The sequence below is a fragment of the Ammospiza nelsoni genome, chromosome 7 (assembly GCF_027579445.1).
Source record: "Ammospiza nelsoni isolate bAmmNel1 chromosome 7, bAmmNel1.pri, whole genome shotgun sequence".
Taxonomy (NCBI): domain Eukaryota; kingdom Metazoa; phylum Chordata; class Aves; order Passeriformes; family Passerellidae; genus Ammospiza; species Ammospiza nelsoni.
Window position 1 is genome coordinate 18654954 of NC_080639.1, and position 25625 is coordinate 18680578.

Below are 25625 nucleotides of genomic sequence, written 5' to 3' on the forward strand. Positions count from 1 at the left end.
AGTCCTGCCATATCTCTGGATGATTTAATAAAGTGTGGAAAATCTAGGGCATTGATAGTTGAGTTTTTTCTGTAATATTTCATAGTCATTTGTGATATGAGAAGGGATTCTTCTTCTTACAGTCTTCCCTGTCTATTAGTAATATATTGCACAGGAAAGCTAGGAATTTAATTGAAAATAAAAGCATTTGGAAAAACTTCTATGGGGGAAATTTCTTCCAAAAGTATTTGGATAGCAGACTAGACAGGAATATAGGCTTTCAAATCTATAGTATTGTTTTAAGTACTTTTGTAGCTCAATTTCTTTAAGGCATTTTAGATGTCCTGCTGAATTTTACCTGTGTAGTAATATAAAATTTGTTTTTTCAATAATTATTAGCTGCAATTGGAAATGCAAAAACTTTAGGAATGTTTTTAATTCTCAAGAAGAAAACATTTTGTCTAACATAAGTGTTGAAAGACATTTGTGTTACTGAAGATTAGTGTTCATTTAGGTGCTGGTAAAATAGCCTTGACTGATAATGCATCTGCATCAAGACCTTTCAAACATCAGCACCTCTGTCTTGTAATGGGCTGATATTTCTCTTCAGTTATTTATATTTTCTCACTCAGTTTTGTTTTTAAAACATTTACTAATTTTGTTTTACATTGTTGCTCATAGATGCCTCTAGATTTGTCCCCTCTTGCAACACCAATTATAAGAAATAAAATTGAAGAACCTTCAGTTGTAGAGACAACTCATCAAGATAGTCCTTTACCTCATCCAGAGTCTACTACCAATGATGAAAAGGTCAGAACCTTTATTTTTCTCTTCTTGGAATTTATTTTTCAACTTTCTGATAATCTGTAAATTTATTGTATATGGGGATAGCCACACTGTAGTTGAAAGGAAGAGAGATTTCATTTGCTACATTCCAGTGGAAATATAGGTAACTTGTTCAATTCTTCAGTTAGCTTTGTTCACTGGAGTAATTGCTCCCAGTAAAGCTGGCAATCCAGTAAAGCCAAAAAAGAAATAAAATTTAATATTTATGCTATCTTAGAAAAGACTAAAAGGGCTCTTTATTGTTGTTTATGCATCATCATAGTAGTGATGACTTCAGTATGTGATTTGCAGTGTTTTTATCTTGTGGAGCTCTCTTGAAGTACAGAAAATGTAGCAGAATTAGGGAGTTAATTATTTCTAGTCTTCAATAAATACAGACATTAGGAGCAGACCATAATAAAGCATAGAGATAGCTCTAGTCAGTCCTTATGTGCATCTTCAGTGGGCAGTGTGTGTATGAGGGGCTTAGGTGCCTCACTCCCAGGAATCAGCAAGACTTTTTCAGGTCCCAGGTAATTCAGGCTGGAAGGGACTGCTGGATTTCCTGTCCAACATCCTGCTCAAAGCTGGGGTTACTTCTAAGATGAGACCAAGTTACTCAGCACTTTGCACAGTCTGGTCTTGAACCCTCTGTGAGAGAGAGGCTGCCCAGCCTCAGTGCCACCTGCTCCAGTACCAGGCTGTTCCTGTGGGCAGAATGTTTTTCTTTGGATCCATTCTGAACCTCTCTGTTTCAACTCTAATACTGCCAGAGTAACTTCTGGGAGGACAACCTTAAGTGTGTGACAGAAGTTGTAAAGAGTTTTAATTCAGATTTGTCCTTACTAAGTTTTCCTGAGTTTCATAGTTAGCAAGGACAAGTAATCGTGGTTAATCAAGGCAATCATGCAGTCTCAAAAATAGTAAAAGCATTTAAAGGACTAAATGTTAAGAGCTGCTTGGATTAAGTGAATCACAGTTCAAATCTTAAGTCTTTATTTCAGAGGTTAGTTTATTTTTTTGCTGCAAATACCTATTCCAAGTAATCTAACTTTGGCATAAGATAATATTACTATCTTCATACAATCATGGCTCAGTATCTCATTAGCATCATTACAAGTGAAAATTCTATCTCAATGCTTAGCAGTATTTATAAACTTGTGTCAGTGATGGTGCAGTTTGGGTGTGTCACTGTGCCAGTGCTGCTGCTCAATGCCATTCTCGTGTCTGATTGTAGCGACAAGCTCAGCAAGGCTGGGGGTGCTGCTTGGAGTGTACAGCTCCATGTGACCTGCAGACAGTGACAAATGTGAGCAGAGTGCTGTTTAGTTAGATTTTTCTGTTCTCCTTGTGCAGATGTATTGAAGGAGAGAAGGGATCTTTTCAGGACATAAATGGTTTTAACTGTAACCATTTTGTTGGCTGCATATATTTTAGTAGTCATAAATGATTACAGCCTATTTATGTTTGTGCAAGGCAGTTCTAATTGTCCTTGTAGATGTCAAAATAATTCCTTGGAGACTCTCAAAAAAAGTATGCTTAATTATTTTCCTAGCTTTGTAAGAGTTCCATGAGTTCTGTTAGGCTCAGTAAGAGTTGGTACTTTGCTTTGAATAGGCCAAGATATCATTAGATGTGTATAAAGTCTTTAAGCCTTGAAGTAATAAGAGCTTTCAAACATTGTAGTTGTTTATTGACAGGACTTTAAAAGGGAAACCCTCAACAGAGTTTTAAAAGTTGCTTAGTTGTTGCCAGGTAGCTAACTGCATAATTTAATTACTTTAAAACCAGTTGCTTTCTTACAGTAATAATCAAATACAGTATTAGTTCTGGCCATCTACATTTCTTTATAAAGAATTCTATGTATTTTTGATAGCATTGGAAAGTTATTGCATGAAATTTGATTTTGATTGGGGGATACTTGCAAATATGCACATCTGAGAACATTTAAAGTAACTATCCTGTTCTGTAATTTCCCATTCAGTGGGTTTTAGTTTCAAGAATAGGAATTACAAGAGTTGGAGAAGTCCTTTTAGTAAGTCTAGTACCTTTGGGTGGGCTTAGACTTCTGTCCTGTAAGGAAAGGTAGGTAAAGTTAAGGTCTCTTTCATTTAATCTTATGACTGCAAATTCAGCACTGTTTTTCTTGTTCTTTGGGGGAATATATTTACAATGTATTTTATTCCAGACAAAATTTAGACTTCATTAGTGCAATGCATTAGTGATCAATTAGAATCTCTCATCAGACTATTGGATATATGGTTTTGTTTTTATATGCTTATAAGAGTTTACTCTAAAGCAATACTTCTCAAATCTGCAGCTTATGTTTTTGCCACGTTGTTGCAGTAACAGGCTCCTGCATGCATTTTTCAATGTAGCAAAGAGCAAGTTAGTGTAAAGAGGAGGGTGAAAATTTTTTAATGGCTGAAGATAGTTTCTGATCTTGTAAACAAAGCATAACTGCCATTTTAATAACACAGAAACAAATGTATGTGAGGTTTCCATTTTCAGAATTCTACAGATTTATTTCAGAATTTTGGACATTAATCTTTTGACTATTGCTGAAATCTGGTTTCCACAGAACATTGTGTCTAAAAATTTCAGATTGTCCCTTTCCTGATAGGTGTTCAAGCCAGGGAAAGGTCAAGTTTTACAATTAGTATTTATTAGAATGTGCGTTAATTAACCTTCTGTATGAACAGCAAAGAAGTGTTGACAGAATGCCCTCCCTTACTGTCTCACTTGTATGTAGTTACCTGCTTTCAGCAGCAGTTGGGAGGCAATCCCAGCTGCTTGCCCAGAGGTAGGAGGTGCTACTGACACACCAGCAACTTCTAGGCTGGGTTCAGAAAGTGCTCGGAGTCAGGCTGACTGGGACTCTGAGGCACCTGATCTCATGAAAAATGTTCCTAGCCATGGCAGAAGGCATGGAGTGGAGTGGTTTCTAAAGGTCACTTACAGCTCCAAACAATCTGTGATTCTGTGAAAGTCCTTCCAAGGGTCCATTCTTTATCAAGTGTACATATGGTCTTGTAGTCTTTGTTCACATGTGAGGACCACCATGATATTGCTTGGGTTGTGCAGCTTGTTCATGCTAGCATACAGATTCAGCTGGTTCTGAGCTCTGAATTTCCCACAGTCAAGCAGTTCAGTCTCATTTATATTCTCCCTGTGACTCCTGAATAAGATCTGTAAGATGTTATACCAAGTTCCTTACTTGCAAAGAAGTGTTTAATCCTGTATTAACAATGTGATTGGGCTTTTTTTCTGTTTCCAGAATTCTGTACTAGTTGTCTTCTTATTACTGAATGCTCATCTGTAGTGCTAAGAACTGTCAAATATTATACCCCAGATTGATACTACAACAATTTCACTTTCCTCAGCACAGCTCACTGTTATTGTCCAAAAACTTTCATTGACTGTGAATAGTCTTTTAGGTCCCTTGGGAAAAAGCATGAATGAACTAGTGAACCCTGATGACAAATCTAGCCTCTGAGCTTTTGGAGGCAGAAGATTTCATAATCTAAAGTCTTTTCTTTTGTAAAGCCCACAGTTTGCCAGCAAGCTTACAGTTCTAAGAATTGCTCAGAGGTTCCCACACATTTGTGCATTAATATATACAAAGACAAGCAATCTGCTTAGACAACTCAGAGTTTACTACTTAAAGCTTTGTGGATAAATTTTCAAAACTCAAGCTTCATTCAAAGAAAATAATAATCAGTGCAGTCTGTGTGACACAGGTATAGAGATTTCTCTTTGAATTACTGTTTACCAGCAGAGCAACTAAAGTTTGCTGGTCTTAAAAATATGATTTTATGTGTCATTGATTGCAGTAAGCATTGTCAAAAAAATAACTTGCCAAAAAGTCTGTGTGAAGGTAAATTGAAGTCTGGCAATATTGAGTTTCCTGAGAAGGAAGGCATAGGTTACAGTAAGGCCTTTCTGGGTTTTCAGAAACAGCAAATAATATCAGCATTCAATTGATAATGTGCTTTACCTGGTTGCTAAGCTAAGAGCTATAGGGATTTCTGTCTACTCTTTATTTGCACTTAAGAAAGTTTATTTGCTATGATTAAATATACAGGACATGCATGTATTTTGCAGAGCTCTGAATATAACATTCCAAGTACTCTTAATCACTCTAGTTAGAGAGCTACAGAAAAAGGGTCAAAAATGTTTTTGTTGTTATTGTTTTTACTGAACCATAAATGTCATGTTTCTCTTGTTTAAATCCAGAGCAATGGACTGAAACTGAAATGTACATAAGGACATCATAAAACATTTTCCTTATGCGGATTGTGGGTAAACATGATGGTGCTGGTAGAACCATGGGTTTCTTGGGGAAAAAAATTAAAATCTGATCAAAACTGAATTAGAAGCAATAAGAAATAATAGTAGCCTTAGAATAAATTGGGCCAGGTTTGTCGTAAAAGTAAAATCACTGTTGTTAAACCAATTTTACTTTGGTGGTTTAAATGATTCATCCAGAGGGAGTTTTTTTGAATGTTTTTAATTCTATAACTGATTCTATTTGCATAATGTTACAGAAATTCTGGTTTGTTCCATCAAACTGCATTCATTTAACAGTTGGAATTAGTGGTCTGTAATTGTATTTTACAAACTGATGAAGCCTTGTTTTTCCTCAGGAAGTGTCGCTGCAGCAGACTGCACAGCCTACATCAACAATAGTTCGTCCAGCATCGCTCCAGGTTCCCAATGTACTGCTTACGAGTTCTGACTCGAGTGTTATTATTCAGCAGGCAATACCATCACCAACTTCTAGTACTGTTATCACCCAGGCTCCATCATCTAACAGACCAATAGTGTAAGTTACATAAATCTTAGTAAAACGTTTTCTTGCAGAATTTGAAAATCTGAATTACTTTCAGTTACTGTTTCTGCAGTTAATATATGAATTTCAGATGCTTTGGTGTAATGTGGTGCTTTACTACACATGAAACATTGGACTTTCACTACATGTGAGATATAATGCCATGTTCTCCACATCACTAAGTTCATATTTTTGATCTCCAAATAAATTATACATTACACCTATAAAGAAACAAACCAATTTAAAATAATGTGTAAACTTGTTCTCTTCTCTGGATAAGTTTTCTTTTATATAGTTCATTCCTTTTTCAGTCCAGTTCCAGGTCCTTTTCCTCTGCTGTTACATCTTCCTAATGGACAAACCATGCCTGTTGCTATTCCTGCATCTATCACAAATTCTAATGTGCATGTCCCTGCTGCAGTTCCAGTAAGTAAGCATGATGCTATATTAATTTGAAAGTGGAGCAGATTTGCATAAGTGCAGCATAGAACTTAGTTTTAAGCACCTTGATAGCTGTTTTGGCTTCAGAGGGTAGTGCTGTCAAATGCTCTCTATTATGATAACATACTCAGGTTTTCTTCATTTTTATACTTTATCTGGTCAGCTTGTTAGACCTGTCACCATGGTGCCTAGTATCCCAGGAATCCCAGGGCCTTCCTCCCCACAGCCAGTGCAGTCTGAGGCTAAATTGGTAAGTGAAAAACTCCATTATTCCTCAAGAAGAATAACTTGAGAAATTAATTACATTCTATTGCTTTTTAAAACAGCTTTAGTTTTCTTTTATTAGTCTAAATTCTGCAAATACAAATTTAATAAAACCAGAAAAATAACAGCTGCATTTATTTTACAGTTCTTTCCAATTCCAGCCTATGTTAGTTCTGTTCTTAATGGCCATTTTTATTTTATTTTTAGTCATTCTTTTAAATAAACTTTCTAACTAAACTCCTTCTTACTTTGTGTATCAGAGGATCAGAAATGCTAGCTGGGAGAAAGACAAGATTAGTGGCATGTGAACATTTCTTTCAGAGAAGCAGAATGTTTCTGCCTAAAAGAAGGATATTTCTTAAACTAAGAAAAATAAGGGTTTTTAAATGTTTTCAGACTCCCAACTGAATATAATCCATTTGGCAAGAGTTTTGCAATTAAATATGTAGTACTCATATAGTTAACAAATTATTCTGTGTGGAGGTTGTTTCTGTTGTGTTGGGTGTTTTTGGGGGGAGTTGGGAATTATTTGGAAAATGTCTAAAACAAGCAAAAGATGGGTTTGGATTTTGTTTGATTGGGGGGGTAGTTCTTTTTACTGAATATTAGTAACCATTTAAGATGGTAGTTTGAATTTATCAATTTATTGAAATATTTTATACAGCATTAGGCAGTCGCTTCTTTTTTTTCTGTCTTGTTTGTTCCAACTGTTCTAAAGCAATAGAAGATCTATTATTAAACAATAACTAACCCATTTATATATTTACACAATGCCTCCATGAACAGTATCTATCCTGTGAAATAGTGTTCCTCTTTCTTCAGCTCTTGCTTTGTACTAAAAGAGAATCAGGAACACCTGCTAGATAAAATATATTTTTCTGCATTGATATTGGTAAGTGGGAGGATGCCCTTAACATTCTTAGATATCTCATTTCTCTTGATCTAAACCTGTGGGCTTTCTTTCCTTACCCGTTTTCCCTTCTCAAGCCACAGTATGAGAAACAGTGAGTCTGGTTTTTCTGGAGTAAAGGGATTCCCATAGAGTGAGCACACCTAGACCACGCTCACCAAATACTGAAAGTGCTGTGGAGAGGTGCACTGACTCTGCCTGATGCTCTCAGATCTTCCTTCATTTCCCTGCTCTGCTGAGCACAATGACTTCTGAAATAGTGTAGAGGAGGACATAAGGGAAGGAGGTCTGTTTTTGTGCATCCTTGTCTCCCTGGGAATGGGAAAAGGAATCTTTTAATACCTCAGAAAATACTTAAATGTAACCAGCTCTTACAAAGTTAATTTACCTTAAATCCAGGAGAGAAGAATGTAAAACAAGTGAAAGCAAGAACTATTTTCTCTGAAATTGAACATGTTTTAGAATCAGAAGACTCCACTCTGAATTCTGTTTGAAATCCAGGAGGAATTGGTTCCAAATAATTTTTTAGATGGTCAAGAAATTAGGTTTTTAGTGTACTGCTGAGTGATTTTCTCTTAGAGTGATTTAAAGGCAGAGAGGAAATACATGTGTGTGGTGAAGACTTTGATCTCACATTGGAAGAAGCAATCACTCAAATGCAAAGGAAAACAAAGATCATTAGACTTAAAATTTAACAGTCTCATTAGCCTTCTCGTTACAATTTAGCTAATATATGCACTTCATGATTGCTTATCTTTTTTTTAAGTGAGACTGTAAAAAGGATATTTGCAGTATTTCCTTTCCTTGTTTCTTGACATCAAGCATGAGCAGAATTCAAGAATATCAGAATTATGTATATTTCTTATGCTCATTTACTTTTATATAGTGCCTATTCACAGAAATAAAAAACGTAATTTCTTATCCCCCTGAAAGTAAAAGCAATTTAATGAGAAACTTAATGTTTATGTAGAAAAGCCTCCAAGAGTAAGAGTAATTCACTGTGCCATGGGATGCATTGTTGGCAGATACGTGATGGTTTATTAACTGCAAAGTTCAATTTAATTTTTTAATTCAAATCTTTGTGATATCAAACCCTTTTTTTCATGTCTCTCTTAAAAATAATTTTGCTTGCTGCATACTAAATTCTTTGCAGAGCAGGTTTATTTTTCACTTGTGTTCCTGGTTAAGCCAAGAGAAGACAATATTTAGTTTTACAGCTCACTTTTCATTTCCTTAATAGTTCACATTTAATGTTGAAAAATAAGCTAATTCACTGAAATTTAATAAATCAACAGTGTATGCTTCATGTATTAATGGTATACAGCAATTTGTGGATTGATTGGTATGGTTAAGTTAGCTGAACTCTGGGAACATGCCCTGTGTCCTTTTGCCTATTACAGCCACATTTCTCCTTCTTGTTGGGAGGCAGTTCTGAAGGGCAGAGGAGTCCAGGACATGTTTTAAGAAGTAAATCTTAAAGGTGCAGGAGCAGCTGTTGCCATGTGCTGAAAGATGAGCCAGCAATGAGGATTGGCCTGGCTGAACAGAGAGCCTTGGCTGGAGCACAGGAGAAAAAGGGAAGTGTGTGACCTGTGGGATAAGGGACCTGCAGCTCAGGACTAGGTGGATGTTGTGAAGTTATGCAGGGCCAAAGCCCAGCTAAAACTTAATCTGGTTACTCTGTAAAAGATAACTAAATATATTTCTCTAAGTACATCAGCAACACAAGGATGTCCAAGGAAAATCTCCATCTTTTATTGGATATGGGGGGAAGCATAGAGGCAAAAATGAGGAAAAAGCAGAAGTACTTCATGGTTTTTTTTTTTTTTGCTTCAGTCTTTAGTAGTAAGACTAGTTCCTCTCTGGGTACCCAGCACCTTGAGCTGGAAGACAGCCATGTGGAGGAGAGCAAGGCCTCTCTAATCCAACCTGCTAGAGCCCTAAGACACACAGAAGGTTATGGGACTGGATGGGATCCCTAGGGTACGGAGGGAGCTAGGGCAGAAGCTCAGTAAAGCCGCTTTACATCGTTTACCAGCAGCCCTGGCTAGCTGTGACTGGAGGTTGGTAAATGTGATGCTTATGTTCAGGAGGGGCTGGAAGGAGGATCCAGGGAACTGCAGGCCTCTCAGCTTGACCTCTGCACTGAGGAAGGTCATGGAGCAGATGATCTTGATCATCGTAGCACACACGGAACAGGCAGGATCAGATCCAGCCAGCATGGATCTGTGACAGGCTGTCAGTGTTGTCTACATGGACTTTACTAAAGGCTTTGACACTGTTTGCCACAGCATTCTCCTGGGGAAACTGCTCGTGGCTTAGACAGATACAGTCTGCTGGGTAAAAGAACTGGCTGGATGGCTGAGTCCAAAAAGTGGTGGTCAATGGAGTTAAATCCAGTTGGTGGCCAGTTACAAGCAGTGTTCCCCAGGGCTCAGTGTTGGGGCCAGTTCTGTGTAGTATCATTATCACTGGTCAGGACAGGGGAATGGGTGCTCCCTCAGTCAGTTTGCAGATGGCACCAAGCTGGGCAAAAGTGTTGGTGTGCAGAAAGGTAGGAAAGCTCTGCAGAGGGATCTGGACAGGCTGAATCAGTGGGCTGAGGCCATTTGTATGAGGTTCTACATGGCAAAGTGCCAAGTCCTGCTCTTGGATCACAGCAACCCCAGGCAGTGCCATGGGCTGTGGACAGGGTGGCTGGAAAGCTGCTTGTTGGGACAGGACCTGGGGGTGCTGGTCAGCAGCCAACTTAACATGAACCAGCAGTGGCCAGGTGGCCAAGAAAGCCAGTGGCATCCTGGCTTGTACCAGAATCAGCAATAGTGTGACAAGCAGCACCAGGGCAGGGACTGTTCCCCTGTACTCAGCAGTGGTGCAGACACACCTCGAGTTCCGTGTTCAGTTCTGGGCCCGTCACTGCAAGGCAGACATTGAGGTGGTGGAGCATGTCCAGAGACGAGCAGGGGAGTAGGTGAAGGGTCGAGAGAGAAAGCCCTTTGAAGAGTGGCTGAGGGGGCTGGAGCTGTTTAGCCAGGAGAAAAGGAAGCTCAAGGGGGATCTCCATGCTCTGTACAGCTACCTGAAAGGAGGGTGTAGCCAGGTGGGACTCGGCCTCTTCTAAACAGCAACTGATAGAATGAGAGAAAACTGCCTCAAGTTGCACCAAGGAAGGTATAGATTGGACTTTTAGGAAAAATTTATTCTCTGAAAGGGTTGTCAAGTATTAAACAGGGTCCCCAGGGAAGTGGTGAAGTCACCATCCCTGGAGGTGTTTAAATGAGATGGAGATGTGACACTTAGGGCCATGGTTTAGTGGTGGACTTGGCAGTTCTGGCTTAATGGTCAGACTTAATCTTAAAGGTCTTTTATAGCCTAAACAATTTTATGAACCTATGAAGTCTGTCAGCAGTGTATTTTGAACAAAAAGCCAGATGAAGGGTTGAAGCTGTGATGTTCCTTTCACAGCATTCCCAGGAGTATAGGTATTTGGAATTGTTTTGACTGCTGCTTTATTTCTTACTTATTATTTCAGGAAAGTTTTTGTTGTTCTTTATAGACGGACCTTGTAATCTCATGGAATTTTTGTATTGCATTATAAAACGTAAGAGTAGAATATGTAGCAAATACAAAAAAACATGCAGGAATAGATTCCTAACTTTCCTAGCTTCCTTGGGTATTTAAGTAAGCATTGTACTGTATGGGATACAGAGTTTGGAAAGTTAACATGGTTTATTTATATCTCCAAAGGGTTTTATCATATGTGGTGTTGGCAGTAGTTGTTTGAACCTCTCCTGTATTGAAGAATCATACTTGCTATTATGGTGATCTGCATTTTCTGCTATCACACCACAATGCTATTTCAAGGTTTCCTAAGTTGACACAGATCTAATAACTTCAGAAGTTGAGTAAAATTTCTGAAAAACTGGTTGTAGTAAATTTAATGTGAAATAGCACCACATTGTTGCATTGTTACCAGATCTGGAGCTGTCCAGTTGAAGGTATGGCTAGGTTTCGGATGAAATACCTGCCACAAACCACTTTCTTTTGTGCTCTGTGCCTTTCTTTGCAGAGGCTATTTCTGCATATTTCAAGGAGCTAACACATTTTAGAAGTTTATAGTAAGAAAATAACTTTGTGCTCTGATTACATTCCTCATTCATTTCACTCTTACTTGCTTACTAAAGGCTACTGTTGTATAGACTTTTTTTGAGTGAACGTGAGATTGATAAAAGTCAAATTAGAGAATGCAGTGCTTCTTTCCTAATGATCTGAAATTTAAATATGAATTTAGATAACTTCAGTTTTGTATTTGAATTAACATGAGAAGAACAAATTTTTATTTTGATGAATACCTGTTCGGTTACGAGTTGCCAAATTGTACAAAGAAGAAGTGTATTTCTTCTTTATAATTTCATGAATGAACTTTAGTAAACAAACAAAATTGATATTTTAATTTCCAAAATCTAAAACTTAAAATAACTGGCAGATGTCTTTGGTTGTGGACATTGGATGCCTTCCTATAGCATAGTTAAAATTTTTCTTTAGCTGTCCTAGAAATCGTACAACCCTTTAAGGCTAAAGGAACTGAGGCACTTGCTGAGAATTTTTTCCCACAATGGACAACTTTTGGAGACTTTTATTTTTGCAAATGGTCTCTCTTACAGCATTTGAAAGGATTTTTTTATTAGGGATGTCCAAGTTTAACGCATAATAATCAAAACTGTGTATTTATTTCTATGTTCATAAAGTTTTCAGTCTAAGTGTCAAACTCCTTCAGCGTGGCAGTTTTGGTTATTGATGCGAAGCAAGTTACTGGGATGTCACCTCTCAAACTCTGTTCATTCTTTGCTGAAATGCTCTTTTCTCTGCTTACTGGTCAAGTTGCCTGACATTAAATGATTGTATGAATTCCATAGAGGAGCAGTGGTATGTGGGAACAGGTTCACTAAGTGAAATAGCAGATAGAAAAATGTATACCAACTACAAGGACTAATAACTGGGAAGAAAAAAATAGTAATTAAAAAAAAGGAATGCATAAAAGTGATGACAGACAAAAATTTAAAAATTGTATGTGCAGTGAGCCAAATCCTTATGACTGGTGACATTCTTGCAAGAGGCTCTCAGCTGAAACAGTTGACCTTAAGTGAAGGAGTGCATTAAGTACAATCTTAGGGTCTCTTTCACTACAGAAACATATATAGTGCTTGATGTGTTCCAGTGCTGTGAAAGAATTGCATGAAATCAGATTGCATTTTAATTTTGTTGCCTAAGTATTGAATTTATTGTAGTGAACAGAGCCGGTCCATTCACAGCTGTGAAAAGCACTGTTACTATCGTTTTGAACATTCTTGGATCCTTTTTCTCTCCTGCTTGTAGAATTGAAGTACAAAATTACTAGAGATTTTATTCAGACACAGCCTTGTCTTTTACTGCTACTATTTTGAAAATATTCTTACATCTTATACTAAGAATGACATTCAGTAGGAGTAAAAATGAGTTTCAGATTTCTGTGGCACACTTAATATAAATTGTCAGTTTTTCTGACATGATTCCATGTTTGTCAGTGTGCTAAGGAAACTAACTTTCACTTACTTAAGTAAAATCATATGTATGTCAATTTTGTAGTATTTTTAGGCTTAGAAGTAGATGCAATAACTGTCTTTAAAAAAAACCAAAAAACTTAAAACTCCCAAAAAACTTCCTCACTAAGATAAGGATGCATGATTTTAAATAACTGTAGAATTGCTTCTGACATTCTTATGAGAAGATCTGTAATTGTATGTTTTCTGTGTATGGAACATGAGCCTCAAGTTGCAGCTGTAAAACATCCTTTTTGAGTGTGCAGCTTGTGGTTGCGAACTTAGCATTCAGTCTGTTCAGTGTGGATTGCAGAAGTTTCTGAAGAATTTCAAAATGGCTTTAATATGGAATGTTTCCCTCTGTCTCCTCCTTCCCATGCAAAACTTTTTGTCACAATATAAAAAATACCTTGCACTCAGTAGGCAACCAGTAGACTTTTTGCAGGAGGTTTCTACTGAGAAGTGACAGAGGGCAGCTTGGCAAATGTTCAGAAACCAACATTAACTTGCTGGAGCCCGGCATGGGACCTTGTGTTCAGCAGAATTCTTCTGACCTGTCTCTCTGCATGCCGAGCTAATCAGCAAACACCTAATGAGCCTACTCTAAAGAAACAGACCCTCTCACAACCTACTTCATTTTCATATGTTCTCTGGGGGTGGAGAGACAAGACTTCATAAGGACTGATGATGCTGCAAAGACCACAATAATGATAATTAACTTGCTGAATTTAGAAGATTATGCTGTTAATTAGTTGCAAAATAAAGATAAGTAATAGAGGAGCAGATGGTAGGATAACACCCAGGAGAAGGAGGGTTATTACTCTGATGAGCTTTTGTGGCAGATATGAAATATGGATCTGAGTTTTTCACAAATTGTTTCTGGAGTATATTATCTTGTTTCTGTGAGCTCTTGATGGAATGATCCAGTCCTACCAAATTTTGACAGATGTGGTGAGGATTTGTTTTCAAGGATATACATGAATGATAAAACCTTGCTAATAAAGATTTTAAAAGCTATTAACCTATCTGGTTAGTTCACCTATAACCAAATAATAACAAAAACCCTCGGTTGTCATCGAGTTTTTCCACGTAAAAATGCTTATATACATTTATTCTAATATATGTATCTGTAGTCTTGATTGTTAAAAATGAGATTCTCGTTGAATTTGGGTTAACTGTCATAAGAAGCACAACACCCATATAGTATTTTACTCCAGCATTACCTTTTAAAATATGAAACTTATTAAACACACAAGCTGGAAATCTCCTTGTGAAAATCTGTAAATATTCTTCAGATTTTCACAATGTGTCTGCATTTGTGGACTATTGATTCCTAACTACTTTAATTTCAACTTTCAAACTTTGTAATTTGAAATCAAATCTAATTATTTCCCATTCCTGTTTTCGTAGTACATTACATTTAACAATCTAATCCTCAAAAGGAGTTTGTTTATTTATGAATTTACAGGATATAATGTTTAAATGTTGGCATTACAGTAAGTAAAGTCCAACTTTGTTTGCACGTCCCAGTGCAAACTCATCAGTTACCATGCAAACCCAATACGCGTCATTTTTGAGATGGTAACTTTGAAATCTCTCCTAGTATGACAGCTTGAAGTAGAAGAGAGTGTACCCTTTAACTGATTTGTACTTTCACTGCTCTCTTGATTAGGACTGATGAAAATTTGTCACATCTTGCCTAACAGCAAGTTATGATAAAAGAGATGCTTCTAAAGTTATTCAAGTCATAAATGAAAATACACTGCAAAAAATCTTATCTTAGTAACATACAGAAAAGTTATTGTCGTATTGGTATTAAATACTTGCTAGTTTCTTTAGAAAACCATTATTTTTAAAACTGAGTTGGATGTGATATGTTTCCCTAGTAGTCCTGGTAGTGGTTGTGTAGAAGATTTTACAATTTAGACGCCAGGATTACTTAAAGAGAGAGAGGAATCAGCCATCAACTTTGCAGTTAGATCATAGAGTTTGGTTTTAGTAATTTTAGTTAGACATTTAGAAAATACTTAGACCTGCTGGAGACAGGGACTGAAATGTTTTTGTTAGCTTGTTTTTCCAAGGAGAATTAGGAAGGTACAAGTCAATTCTTGAGTTTAATTAAAGTGTTAACTATCTAAGGGCTTTCAGAGTGCTGTAAATATACTAAAAGTTATGGACATATTATCTTAATTTTTTTATTATCCTGATCTAATGCTTGCAGCTATCCTAAATTTTTGTTGTTAAATTTGAGTGCTGGAAACTGCAGTAAATTTGGTTTGTGTAGTTTTCTGAAGTGTCTTCTTTATTCTGGGGAATTTAGGAAGTTGATGCAGTAAATGAGATGAGGAACAACAGCTCATTTAGCTGTTGGGATTAACTCCTAATTTTCATGTGCACTTGAATGGTTCCTAACTGATGTAATGTGCTGCTAATTCAGTCCAGAGCAATCTCTACAGAATAGACCTACTACAGAAGTCACTGGCTAAAGATTCCTTAATAGCAGGCCAGTAGAGGAGGGTTGGAGTTTCTTGGTTCTCTTTGTAGCCCTCAGTTAGGATACCTGCTGGTGCTTGGTATGTGCTACCAAATCCAAGTTACCAAGATGGTAACTTGCCATATTTCAGACATGAAAATATTTTGCAGTTTTGACAGAGGTAATCTGCAATCTGTTGTTTTAATTGTAGCATAGGATCCAGGAAAGCCTGTCACCATGGAAGGTAGCAGAGAGCTGTTACTTTACTTCACTGACTTAATTGTTGGGAGACATTGGATACTACAGTTTATAGAGAATATCTACATAAATAGGTGCAAAGTTTTCTGTTTATCCTGAGCTGGCGAAATGCTGCCTCTCTCTAGTATTCTTAAGATATCCTAGTAATGTTAGTATGTGGGTGACACTTTGTTCATATTTCAAAATATGATGTTACAAGATATCAGAATTTTCACAAACTTATGTGTTTAAGTCATTAATCTTCTCTTAAACTTGTATTGGATTCTTAAAAAATCTGGTGCTCAGTAGAAAAACATTTTCTAACACCATTTCTCTAGTAAGGTAAATTCTTCAGTAAAACAAAAAAAATTAATGATAAATTATACAGTACTCATGGAAATTTAAGAAAGAATCTGGAATTACAAGCAGTTGTATCTGCTGAAATTGGACACTTTATCACTTAAGATTACGAAATAGTTTAAAATGGAATGTATTATATTGCAGTTTTAATAGATTTCACCAAAAGTTGAATGAAGTGTTTTTCAACAGGCAGTCAGTAAAGTAAAGTGCTCTGAAATCATCCATCAGGTTGTCAATAACTCTTGGGTATATTAGATACAGCTGAACTTGCACATTACTGTTCTTCATAGTGGCTGTCTGCAGTAAAGGAAGAACATGAAACCTTTTAGCAGTTTTTTACTGCAAAGTAGCATGCTGTAGTAGTTATCTTGCATATTTCTACATAAATAATCTTTACATATAACCTGAAGCTTCTTAGTGTTTAGATGTTTGTTTCAGCAACGATCTTGGCTTTTATGTAATTACCCATAGGAAGGATTGCAGAGGTGAGTATTTGTAAAGACCATGAATTAGTGGAGGCATAACAAGCTATTTAACAATGAATAGAGATAGAGAGCACCAGAATTTTTCAAGTGGAAAGATGCTTGTGTTCTGGTTGTTCCCTGTTTTCTTTCTAACAATGTGTCATCGTTACTCTTCTGGTACTACCACCTTCTGTTTATGGCCTTCCACTCATCTGTTTGTGAGCACAGTTCACTACAGATGAGGCTTTCTGCTTACTTCTCCATATAGTTTACCATCCTTCCCTTCCTGGGATCTTATGTAAACCTCATTGCTCTTATAATGACTGCAGGAATTTACCCCCCTGTTTTTAGGTATATACATAGGTCACTTTTGAAAGCCTGTAAAAAGAAACACCTGTTTATGAGTTGGAGTTCCTGTTTCCAAAGTGGAAGTAACTGCTTATATAAATGATTAATCATTCAAGCTAGCATGATAGAATATTTCTTTTCTTTTTCTTCTTTATTTTCTGCTTTCAGAGATTGAAAGCAGCCTTGACCCAGCAGCACCCTCAGGTAACAAATGGAGATACTGCCAAGGGACATGCAAGTGGGTTGGTTAGGACTCAGTCAGAGGAACCACGACCACAGTCACTCCAACAGCCTGCAACTTCAACAACTGAAACACCGGTATGACAGGAGGGGGCATGTGCCTCCTACCTCCTCCTTTCATTTTGAAAATACATATATTTTTTCTATACTCTTGGTCTGTAAAATAGAGATTACAGACTCCTCTTTTAATCAATAGCTCTATAGCAGTAAAATGTTTTCAGGTCTTACATATTTTTAAATGCTTCTAAAACCTATTATCCAAGATGATGATTTCAAAACAGGTAGTATCTATCTGCTCAAATTTAGAACTAAGTCCTGATTTCTGAAGTTCACTGTTAAGAGATTCTGTGATAGCTGAAATTTTTACAGCTGGTCAATATATATATATTTGAAAAAATAAGTGTTTTTATTTTGTGTTTCTGTTGCATCTGTTTTATGTTTTTGTTTTTTTTTTTAATCATAAGTGTGCTTAGACATTTTTTTATTGCATCAGGTATCATGCTTGTGTTAATTTGCTTGAAGGATCTTTTCTGGGCTGCCACAGGAAGAGTTTCATTTGTGTCATTAAGGGTACTTCATCATCTCAGGCTATGGAAGGGGGTCTCTGGTTTAAGTTGTGTTTTGTTATCCTTTTGGGATGATGGATCAGAGCAGGGGAGTAAAAGACAAAACCTCTAAGTCAGACTGGAAGTGGGCCTGCTGCTGGAGGAAAGATACACTTCCTGGTGAATCCTGGAGGATTGCAGCTGTTCTGTTTCTAAAAACCTCTTGTAATGTGTTTTCAAAATGCTTATAAAAATCTCAAAGAGATATTTTCAGAATTCGTAGCATAATATTAAGTTTATAAAAGCTGGCCCAGAACTGACAGGACTTATCTGCAACGAAAGCCTCAGATTCTTACCCTGGCCAGTGAAATCAAATAATGTATCAAAACAAATATGTTTGGAACAGAACAGGGGAAAAAAGTGACCCAATGTAAAAAGATCTTTCTTAAAGCTGCTCTTTCCCCATACTGCCTTGAGGTTTTCTAAAGAATATTTTTCAAAATATCACATAGCAGAATTTTCAAGATGAAAGTTGCTGTTTGATTGTCTTAGAGTTATTTTACAATTAGTATTAATCAAAAATAGCAAGTGTTTCATTCTTAAAACACTGATTTGAGTTCCCAGGTTTTTTTTATTCTTAGCTATTTAGAATTAATGTCAAATTTATATGCCAGCTGATACATGTTTGGAGTTTTTAATATAAAAATAAAACTTTCTTGCTGTGCAGGACTGAATGTGGAGATGCACCTTTAAATGTCATGTGGACAGTTATGTTCTAGCTTATCTCTTTAAAGGATTTTAAGACCCATTATATTGTTACATTAAATCATTGTCTAGGGTCTGTATACAACTGTGAAATTAGTCTAATGTATAATTTAAAGTATTGAAGTATTTTGATACTGTCATGTAATGTGGGTAGATTAAGGGAAATTGTTACTCAGTGCTGGGGAACACATGAATGAGCAGGAATTTGCTATCTGGAGATCCAGGGATCAGAGAGTCTCAGCGCTGCCAGAATTTGTCAAACAGCTTCTGTGTAGTGGGCATAAGCAATTGTGTCATTTTTCAGTTGTGACTAGGTGTGTGGGAAGAGTCAAAAATAGAAAATTCATTTCCTACTAAATCTAGCTTGAAAGCTGTTTTGGATGCAATACGTTAATGTAAGATGATCAGGAGAGGAAGTATGGGTAAAAGATTTAAAAACATCCCTGTAGAGTTAAATGGGCACAGCTTTCACCTGAATGTATTTAGAAATGCCCTGAATGCTTTTCTCAGGATGTGCTGGCTGCTTACACCAGAGCTGTAGGTTAAGTCATGGCTGTTTTCAGGCATCACCAGCTCAGCCTACGCCACAGACACCGAATACAGGCGGTCGGCGAAGAAGAGCTGCCAATGAAGACCCTGATGAGAAAAGGAGAAAGTTCTTGGAGAGAAACCGCGCTGCTGCCTCCAGGTGCCGGCAGAAACGGAAAGTCTGGGTGCAGTCATTGGAGAAGAAAGCTGAGGACCTGAGCTCACTAAATGGCCAGTTACAGGTATGGTATACCTTTTATTTCAAGGAAAAATTAGGAAGTTGTTTTTTTGTTCTTACATGGTGATCCTTCATCAGTGGACCTCAAAACTTTGCATGAAATCGGAAATATAAATGGTTTTATAACTGGTGGCTCAGCTCGGGCTTGAAATTCACAACTAGTTGCATATAGCAGTAAAATTAGAGGATGAAAACATACTCATATTTCAAGATATGTAAATTTAGGGATCATACCCTTCTGTCCTTTGTTCCATTTGAAGTAACTTTCAGGCTATGATACTAAACTAAGATGACAAGATGTGTTGGAATAAACACTTGTGAGCAAAGTAATAGTCTTACCTTGAACACATCTAGCTCTTTATTTGTGTCATGGCCTGGGTTATTTGAGTAAGTTTTGGGCTTATTTCCTTCAAGTTCTTTTCAACTTCACTTTTTGCCTTTAAAGTGAATGTAATGCTTGTGAAAGGTGCCAGGTTGATATCAGTGGATACTGAGGGCCTCTTTTGCCCACAGAATGGGTACAGCAGTGGCATTGTAAATTTTAACCAGCAGCACCTAAATCCTATAGAGATGAAGTGTGATACAAGAGGGTAGGGCCAGTGTATGTTGCAGGTCATTTTTCCACCTCATCTGATCTCAGAAAGTCACCATGTGAATGTACTTTTCCCCAGTAAAACAATCCATGACCCTTTTGTTTAAACTGCTATTAAATATTAAAGCGTACTTTCCTAATGTTTCCCAGCAGCACATTAAAAATTGGCAGAAATTATTGTTTTCAGAATAAAAAGTCTAAAAGCTTTGTTTTGAAAGTTGCTGAAAGGAAAAACTGTGAAGCATTCATTTAGAAAATGTGGTGAGACTTAGTTTGATATGTTCAAGTGTCACTTGTTTTTCTTCATCAGAGCTGTTCACTGAGTCAAATTCACACATCATCATCTTCCTATGAAAACTCACCTCTCCTGCTGTTTGGTATAGAAAACATCACAATTTGATCAACAGGAAAGTAGGACATGTTGAGGTTATTTTTTATCATGTAATCAAAGTTACAGTGTATCAGTCATCTTCATGTTTGTGTCTTTAAAAATATTCAGCATCCCAGACCCTGAAATGTAAAAGATTCCTACCTGAGCACACACCGTGAAATGGTTTCCTGTGTTCCAAGAGTCATGACACTCTGCACAAGCATTAGTTAAATTTCTTGCAAATATGTATTCTTCTCACACCTGTTCAGTCTTTAGACATACTCATTTAGTGCCCTCAATTAAGTCCATTAATTACATAATAATACGTAGCACTGTAGCTTAAATAATCAAAGAAAGGAGTGAAGGAGAATGAAAAAAATCAGCCATAATTCAGTTTTTTAGCGAAAGTAATGTTTGGTATCATGTGAACTCTCTTTCACATATATATGCCAAGTTTTATAACAAAAAAATCACATAAGTCCAAGAAACAAAATGTTTACAAGTGTTAATTCAGTAACAGTGAATTCAAGAAAGATTTTCTTACAGTCTACCAAAAGCAAAACTGTTAATGGTAAAGAACAGCAAAACTTGAAAAGAAAATTGGATATCAGAGAAATAATTACACTGTGCTTTATGTGAAAACATTAATCAATCATATATTTCCATAATAATTAGATGCAGCTAATCAGCAGACTGGGCAGTAATGACCCATGATTATTTACTTTATATTTAATAGAAAATTTAATAAGTTTGGAGTTTTGCCTTAATGCGGGTTTAGTAGTTCATTTTAGTTTAATGTATAAGTGGCCTGCCCAGCTGAATTTACCAAGAGTCACATTTCCAAAAGCAGGTTCATAGTGGAACACCTGCACTGCATTGCTGCATGTAACAATTCTGACTCCATTCAGTGCTGTTACTGGCCTTCTGCAATGCCTGTGTCAGAGGCTCCCATGGCAGTGGGAAGGGCTGTAAGACTGCAAGCTGGTGACAGTACATATGAACTTTGAGGAGGTTTACTTGGTTGATGTATTTATTTTTTTCTGTATATTAGCTGCTGTCAAGTTCTTCTTATAAATGTTTGAAGGTAACTTCATTTTGAAGCAGTATTTTTCAAATATTTGCTTAAAGGAAAATTTCCATCTATTACATCACCAGTAACATATATAGGTTAGTTAGGCTGCCTTTGTTATAGGTTCTGCTGTGTAAGTTTTTTTCATGCTTCTAATATTTTGAAGGTTATTTACTGTTTTGATTCTTGAGAACTGTGTTTTCTATTTATTGTTAACTTGTTTGTTGGTCTTAAATTTTATTCCTCACCTTGTGTGGCCTCTGTGCCTTGCAAAATCCTGCAGAGTATAAGAAGGTATTGACAATGCTCACAGTGGCCACGGAGCCACATTGCAGGATCAGATGCCAAAGTGTATTACATGTTCTGTATTTGGTCCCTGTTGCTTTAATAATCTTAAAAGGTGAAGCTTTAGAAGAATGGCCTGTCTTCCTCATGAGGTCCCAGTGGGTTTTCAGTTAGCAGCAATTGAGTGATGATTTGTACTGATGCTGCAGAAGCTGTTTAGGAAGGCTAAATTTTGAAAGTATGCCCATAAGTAAAGATCCTTTTCCATAGAGGAAGTTGCCCAAAAAGGAAGCAGGAAGAATGCTGTTTAACTCAGCCACAGGCAGTCCCCTATCCCCAGAAGTCACATTTACCTGCCTCTGATGATACTTTGAGTAATAACATATCATAAATGTTGTCCCACACCATGCTGAGTAAGGGCTAATGTGGTCCCATGGTCCCACTATTACATCTGCATTTTGGATACAGGGAGGAATAGGCAGATAAAAAAGAATGTGTCATACACTGTGTCCTCCCTTCGTAAGAATGCAGGAGGGAAGGCATCTTTTGAAGGATGGAGTGCAGGTACAAGTCAATATACTTTCCTCCAGAAACGTTCTTTCTAATGCTAGCACATTTTGAAATGCAGGAACATAACAAATTCTTCTCAACAGCATGTGGGCTATATTATGTACTACTTTAAAGAGTTGTTGGTGCCTGCGCTTGGTTCTGTCTCACTGATGATGAGAACCTTTCCAGTGTGAAAATCTGAAGTAATCTTTGTTCGTGCCACCTGTTAAAAGTGTTTATTTCATGTGTTTCTTGGTAGCCTGTTTTCCACAGGTTAACCACATATGTAATGACCACCACACATTCACATGTTTTGAATGAGATGGAAGGACTTACTGTTGTCTCAAGCAAATATGTATAAGAATGGGTCCTAAACAGCCCCCTTTACCAGTTAGAAGTGGTTCTTACTGGTGATACGTAAATGGCAACCAGATTCCTTTCTGTGACATTCCCCATCCCTGTGTCCAGCAGACAGAACTCTGCTCTAGTGTCACAAGTGGTGTGTGCATTGTATGTGGTACTGTTGGCACCAGTGGTGTTGTTATGGAATATACAGCTACCATTGTTCTAGAAATTACCTCAGTCTCTTATATAGGAATGCTGATCCATGTTTTTCAAGTTTGCTTTAATAGGATAATGTAAGGTAATGTATTGCTTTTTGTATTTATGATGGCAGTGGTCTTAATATTTTTGATACAGCTGACATTGAGCTATAAACTGCATTATAAAAACTTTTCATAAACATATAATTTTACTTCCACAGATGAACAGCAACTTCATGCTTATATGTGCTGTTTGTATATAAAATTCTTCCTTAAAATGTGGGAGGCATAAGAGAAAATTTCTAGTCTTGGACACTGTTGCTTCTGTAGGTCATCAGGTGTCTCAAAACTACATCAGTGTGGTTTTTGCTACCCAACCTCTGTCACTTCTGTGCAGCTGCCTGCATATCAAGATTTGTGGCTTCGCAGTAAATAACATGGTGAACTAAGGGCAGACAGAGCTGGAGGCAGTAGTCCTGTGCTTTCTTAACAGCCTGAGGTTTCAGGACGTGTAGTGCCGCCTGGTAGAGAATTTGTGGGGCTTTTGGTTGGGTTTCTATCATTGCAAACCTTTTTGTTTGCAGTCACATTTTTCTTTCATTACAAATGTCTGTGAAGTCAGATTTTTGGCATCTTGCAGCTTTTGCTTTTAATAAAAAGTTTTTAAAGGGTATTCTACACATGAAAGGACTGAATAGAAAAGGAGACCTCAAGAGGATTTTGCAGGTATAAAGGCTTCTAAATGGAGAGAGAGGGAACACAAAAGAGGAGCTTTTCTTTGAACAATCTGATATTTTAGTTACTTAGTGTAATTAAACCTAATAAGTTCTGTTCTGGAAGAATTGTTTTCTTTTGGAATCCTTTAACTTGTAATTCATCTCATCTCTGGCTGCATTGCCTTATTTCTTGCTTGCAAGTAAATAGGTTGACTTTCTTGTAGTTTATTTTGCACATAATTTCAGATGCCATCTAGTTTCCCTCTGCTGTTTGTTTTTTTCTTTAACTTGCTTCTAAATGCAGAAACATAAACATTTACTGAATAATTATGTCACATGTGTGGTATATTACAATAATATGCAAAGGTTCTTGTATTTGAAATAACTTCAAGTGTTAATAGAAAAGATTTATATTCAAAATAAAATAACCCATGAAAAACACATATTGTGTCCAGATACGGGGATCACAAAGCATTACAGATAATTTGATTCATAAATATTTTTCTACTCTATAAAGTAAAAATGGGTCTATCAAAATGCCACACCATTCTTAATTTGGATTGTCACATGCAATGCAGTTACATAGCACTCCTCGTCTCTAGGCACCAAGCTGCTTTCCAGAGAGGGTAAGTATTGCAGCTCTCCATTTACAAATGGCCAAGTTGGAGCACAAAGCAGTGAAATGACCTTGCTCAAGGTCACCCAGCAATGGAAAGGCAGAGTCTGGAAATGAATCCAGGCACTGGATTGTGCAGGTGCTGTCTCTTAGATTGCACTGTGCTTTAGCGACATCTCCGGATTTTGTCATTATTATCAATGATTCCTTCAGAGACCATGTTTATGTATGGCTGCCAAAATAAAAATCAGTCTGGAGATCAACCAATATTTGCTAAATTATTTTCCACTACATGAGATTTTCTTTTTTTGAAGTCCAAGTATAAATAGAGTCACTAGAAAATTATTCTGCATTGGCTTTTTGGATTTTCTTTTCTATTTTTCCCTTTTTTTAATGTTGGTCATGACATTTGTTAAAATGTGTGGAGCTAAATGTAGGTTTACTTTGATTAAAATTCATCACAAAATCTTCCAGAAGCGTCTCACAGTAGCTGGATCATGTGAATGAGACTATATGTAGACGCTGCATCTGCAAACTGAAAAACATATATTATATTTTTTAGGAAAACCCAAGCATATCCCAGTAAATGTAACAAAGCTAGCCAAGTTTCAGCTAATATTTGCATTTTCTAAGATAAAATAAATATATGTATATATTTCAGTATATACCAAATTGAAACTGCTTGTGTTTCAGCTACCCCTAAATGAACAACTGAAAATCCTATAAAACTTAATGCTTACCTTCAAAACGTGTCGTTTGAGCCTGGTAAAGTACATAACTTTCTTCTCCTTTAGAATGAAGTCACCCTGCTGAGAAATGAAGTGGCACAGCTGAAACAGCTTCTTCTGGCTCATAAAGATTGCCCTGTAACTGCCATGCAGAAGAAATCTGGCTATCATAGTGAGTAATGTTCCATTACCTATAGCCTGAGGCTGCATCAATGAAATACTGCCAAAATGAACTGAATGAGCATTAAAATTGAGAACTGTGGTTCTAATATTACATATATTACATTAAAGATCTTTTTTTTATAAGCTTGAAGTTATTGGAAGATAGGAAATATTACGTGATATTTAAAAATATATGTTTAAGTCAAAATTGAATTGTTGCATAACATTGAAAGGTTTATGTTGGTTTAATGAATGCATATGATAATTAACATTTAAGGACTATCAGTTACTACACCTGCTTTGGAAAATATAATTAAAGTATTAAGAGCACACTATAAACCATTTTTTCTACTTTATCATAGCCTAGTACAGTGAAAGGTCCTTGTGGGTGTTTTTCCTTCATTGTAATGAGATTTCAGTAGAGGTACTATAACAGCTGTCCTCATTTACCATAACATCCAGGATCAGTCAAGCCATTAAAATAATCAGATGCAGGTTCACGGCTCCTACTGTACAATGTCTTCTAGTTTGTTTTGATATCCACATTAAATGACTTCTTTTCTATAGAGAGGGTATTTTTGAAGACAATTCTAGTATTGAGGAGAATACTGACACTGTCAATACCAATATTTTCTAGTCCATATTTTTATTTTAAGTTGTTCTATTTACTTTTCATCCTTCCAGCATTTTAAAGGTTAATTATGCTTTGCTGACTTGTAGCTTCCTTTTTGGCTGTGATACACAGTGCCAGAACCAGCTGCTGCTGCTGTAGAATAAATGGCCAATTTTGTCCATTGTACACAAATTTGTTACAAGTAACTGAGCTGGGAATGCATTAGGCAACATTCATAATATATAACCCACAGCTTTCGTTTTTATGATTTAGTGATATTTCAAGATATTTGTAAATGTGAAGATTGTTTCTGCCATATGTAGCCACTTCATTTTAATTTGCCAGTGTCAGTAATT

General features: G+C 36.7%; 1 protein-coding gene across 5 annotated transcripts in view; it reads left to right on the plus strand.

Annotated features, from left to right (window-relative positions):
• ATF2 (activating transcription factor 2) overlaps nt 1–25625 on the plus strand; it is a 48337-nt gene that overhangs the window by 14354 nt on the left and 8358 nt on the right. For 4 of the 5 annotated variants that reach the window (XM_059475574.1, XM_059475573.1, XM_059475576.1 and 1 more), the window contains 7 exons: nt 661–789; nt 5451–5629; nt 5947–6061; nt 6240–6326; nt 16880–17029; nt 18825–19031; nt 24561–24666. In XM_059475574.1, coding sequence (XP_059331557.1) covers nt 661–789; nt 5451–5629; nt 5947–6061; nt 6240–6326; nt 16880–17029; nt 18825–19031; nt 24561–24666 — 973 coding nt within the window. The remainder of the gene's footprint in view (nt 1–660; nt 790–5450; nt 5630–5946; nt 6062–6239; nt 6327–16879; nt 17030–18824; nt 19032–24560; nt 24667–25625) is intronic. The other variant, XM_059475577.1, reaches the window with a different exon arrangement.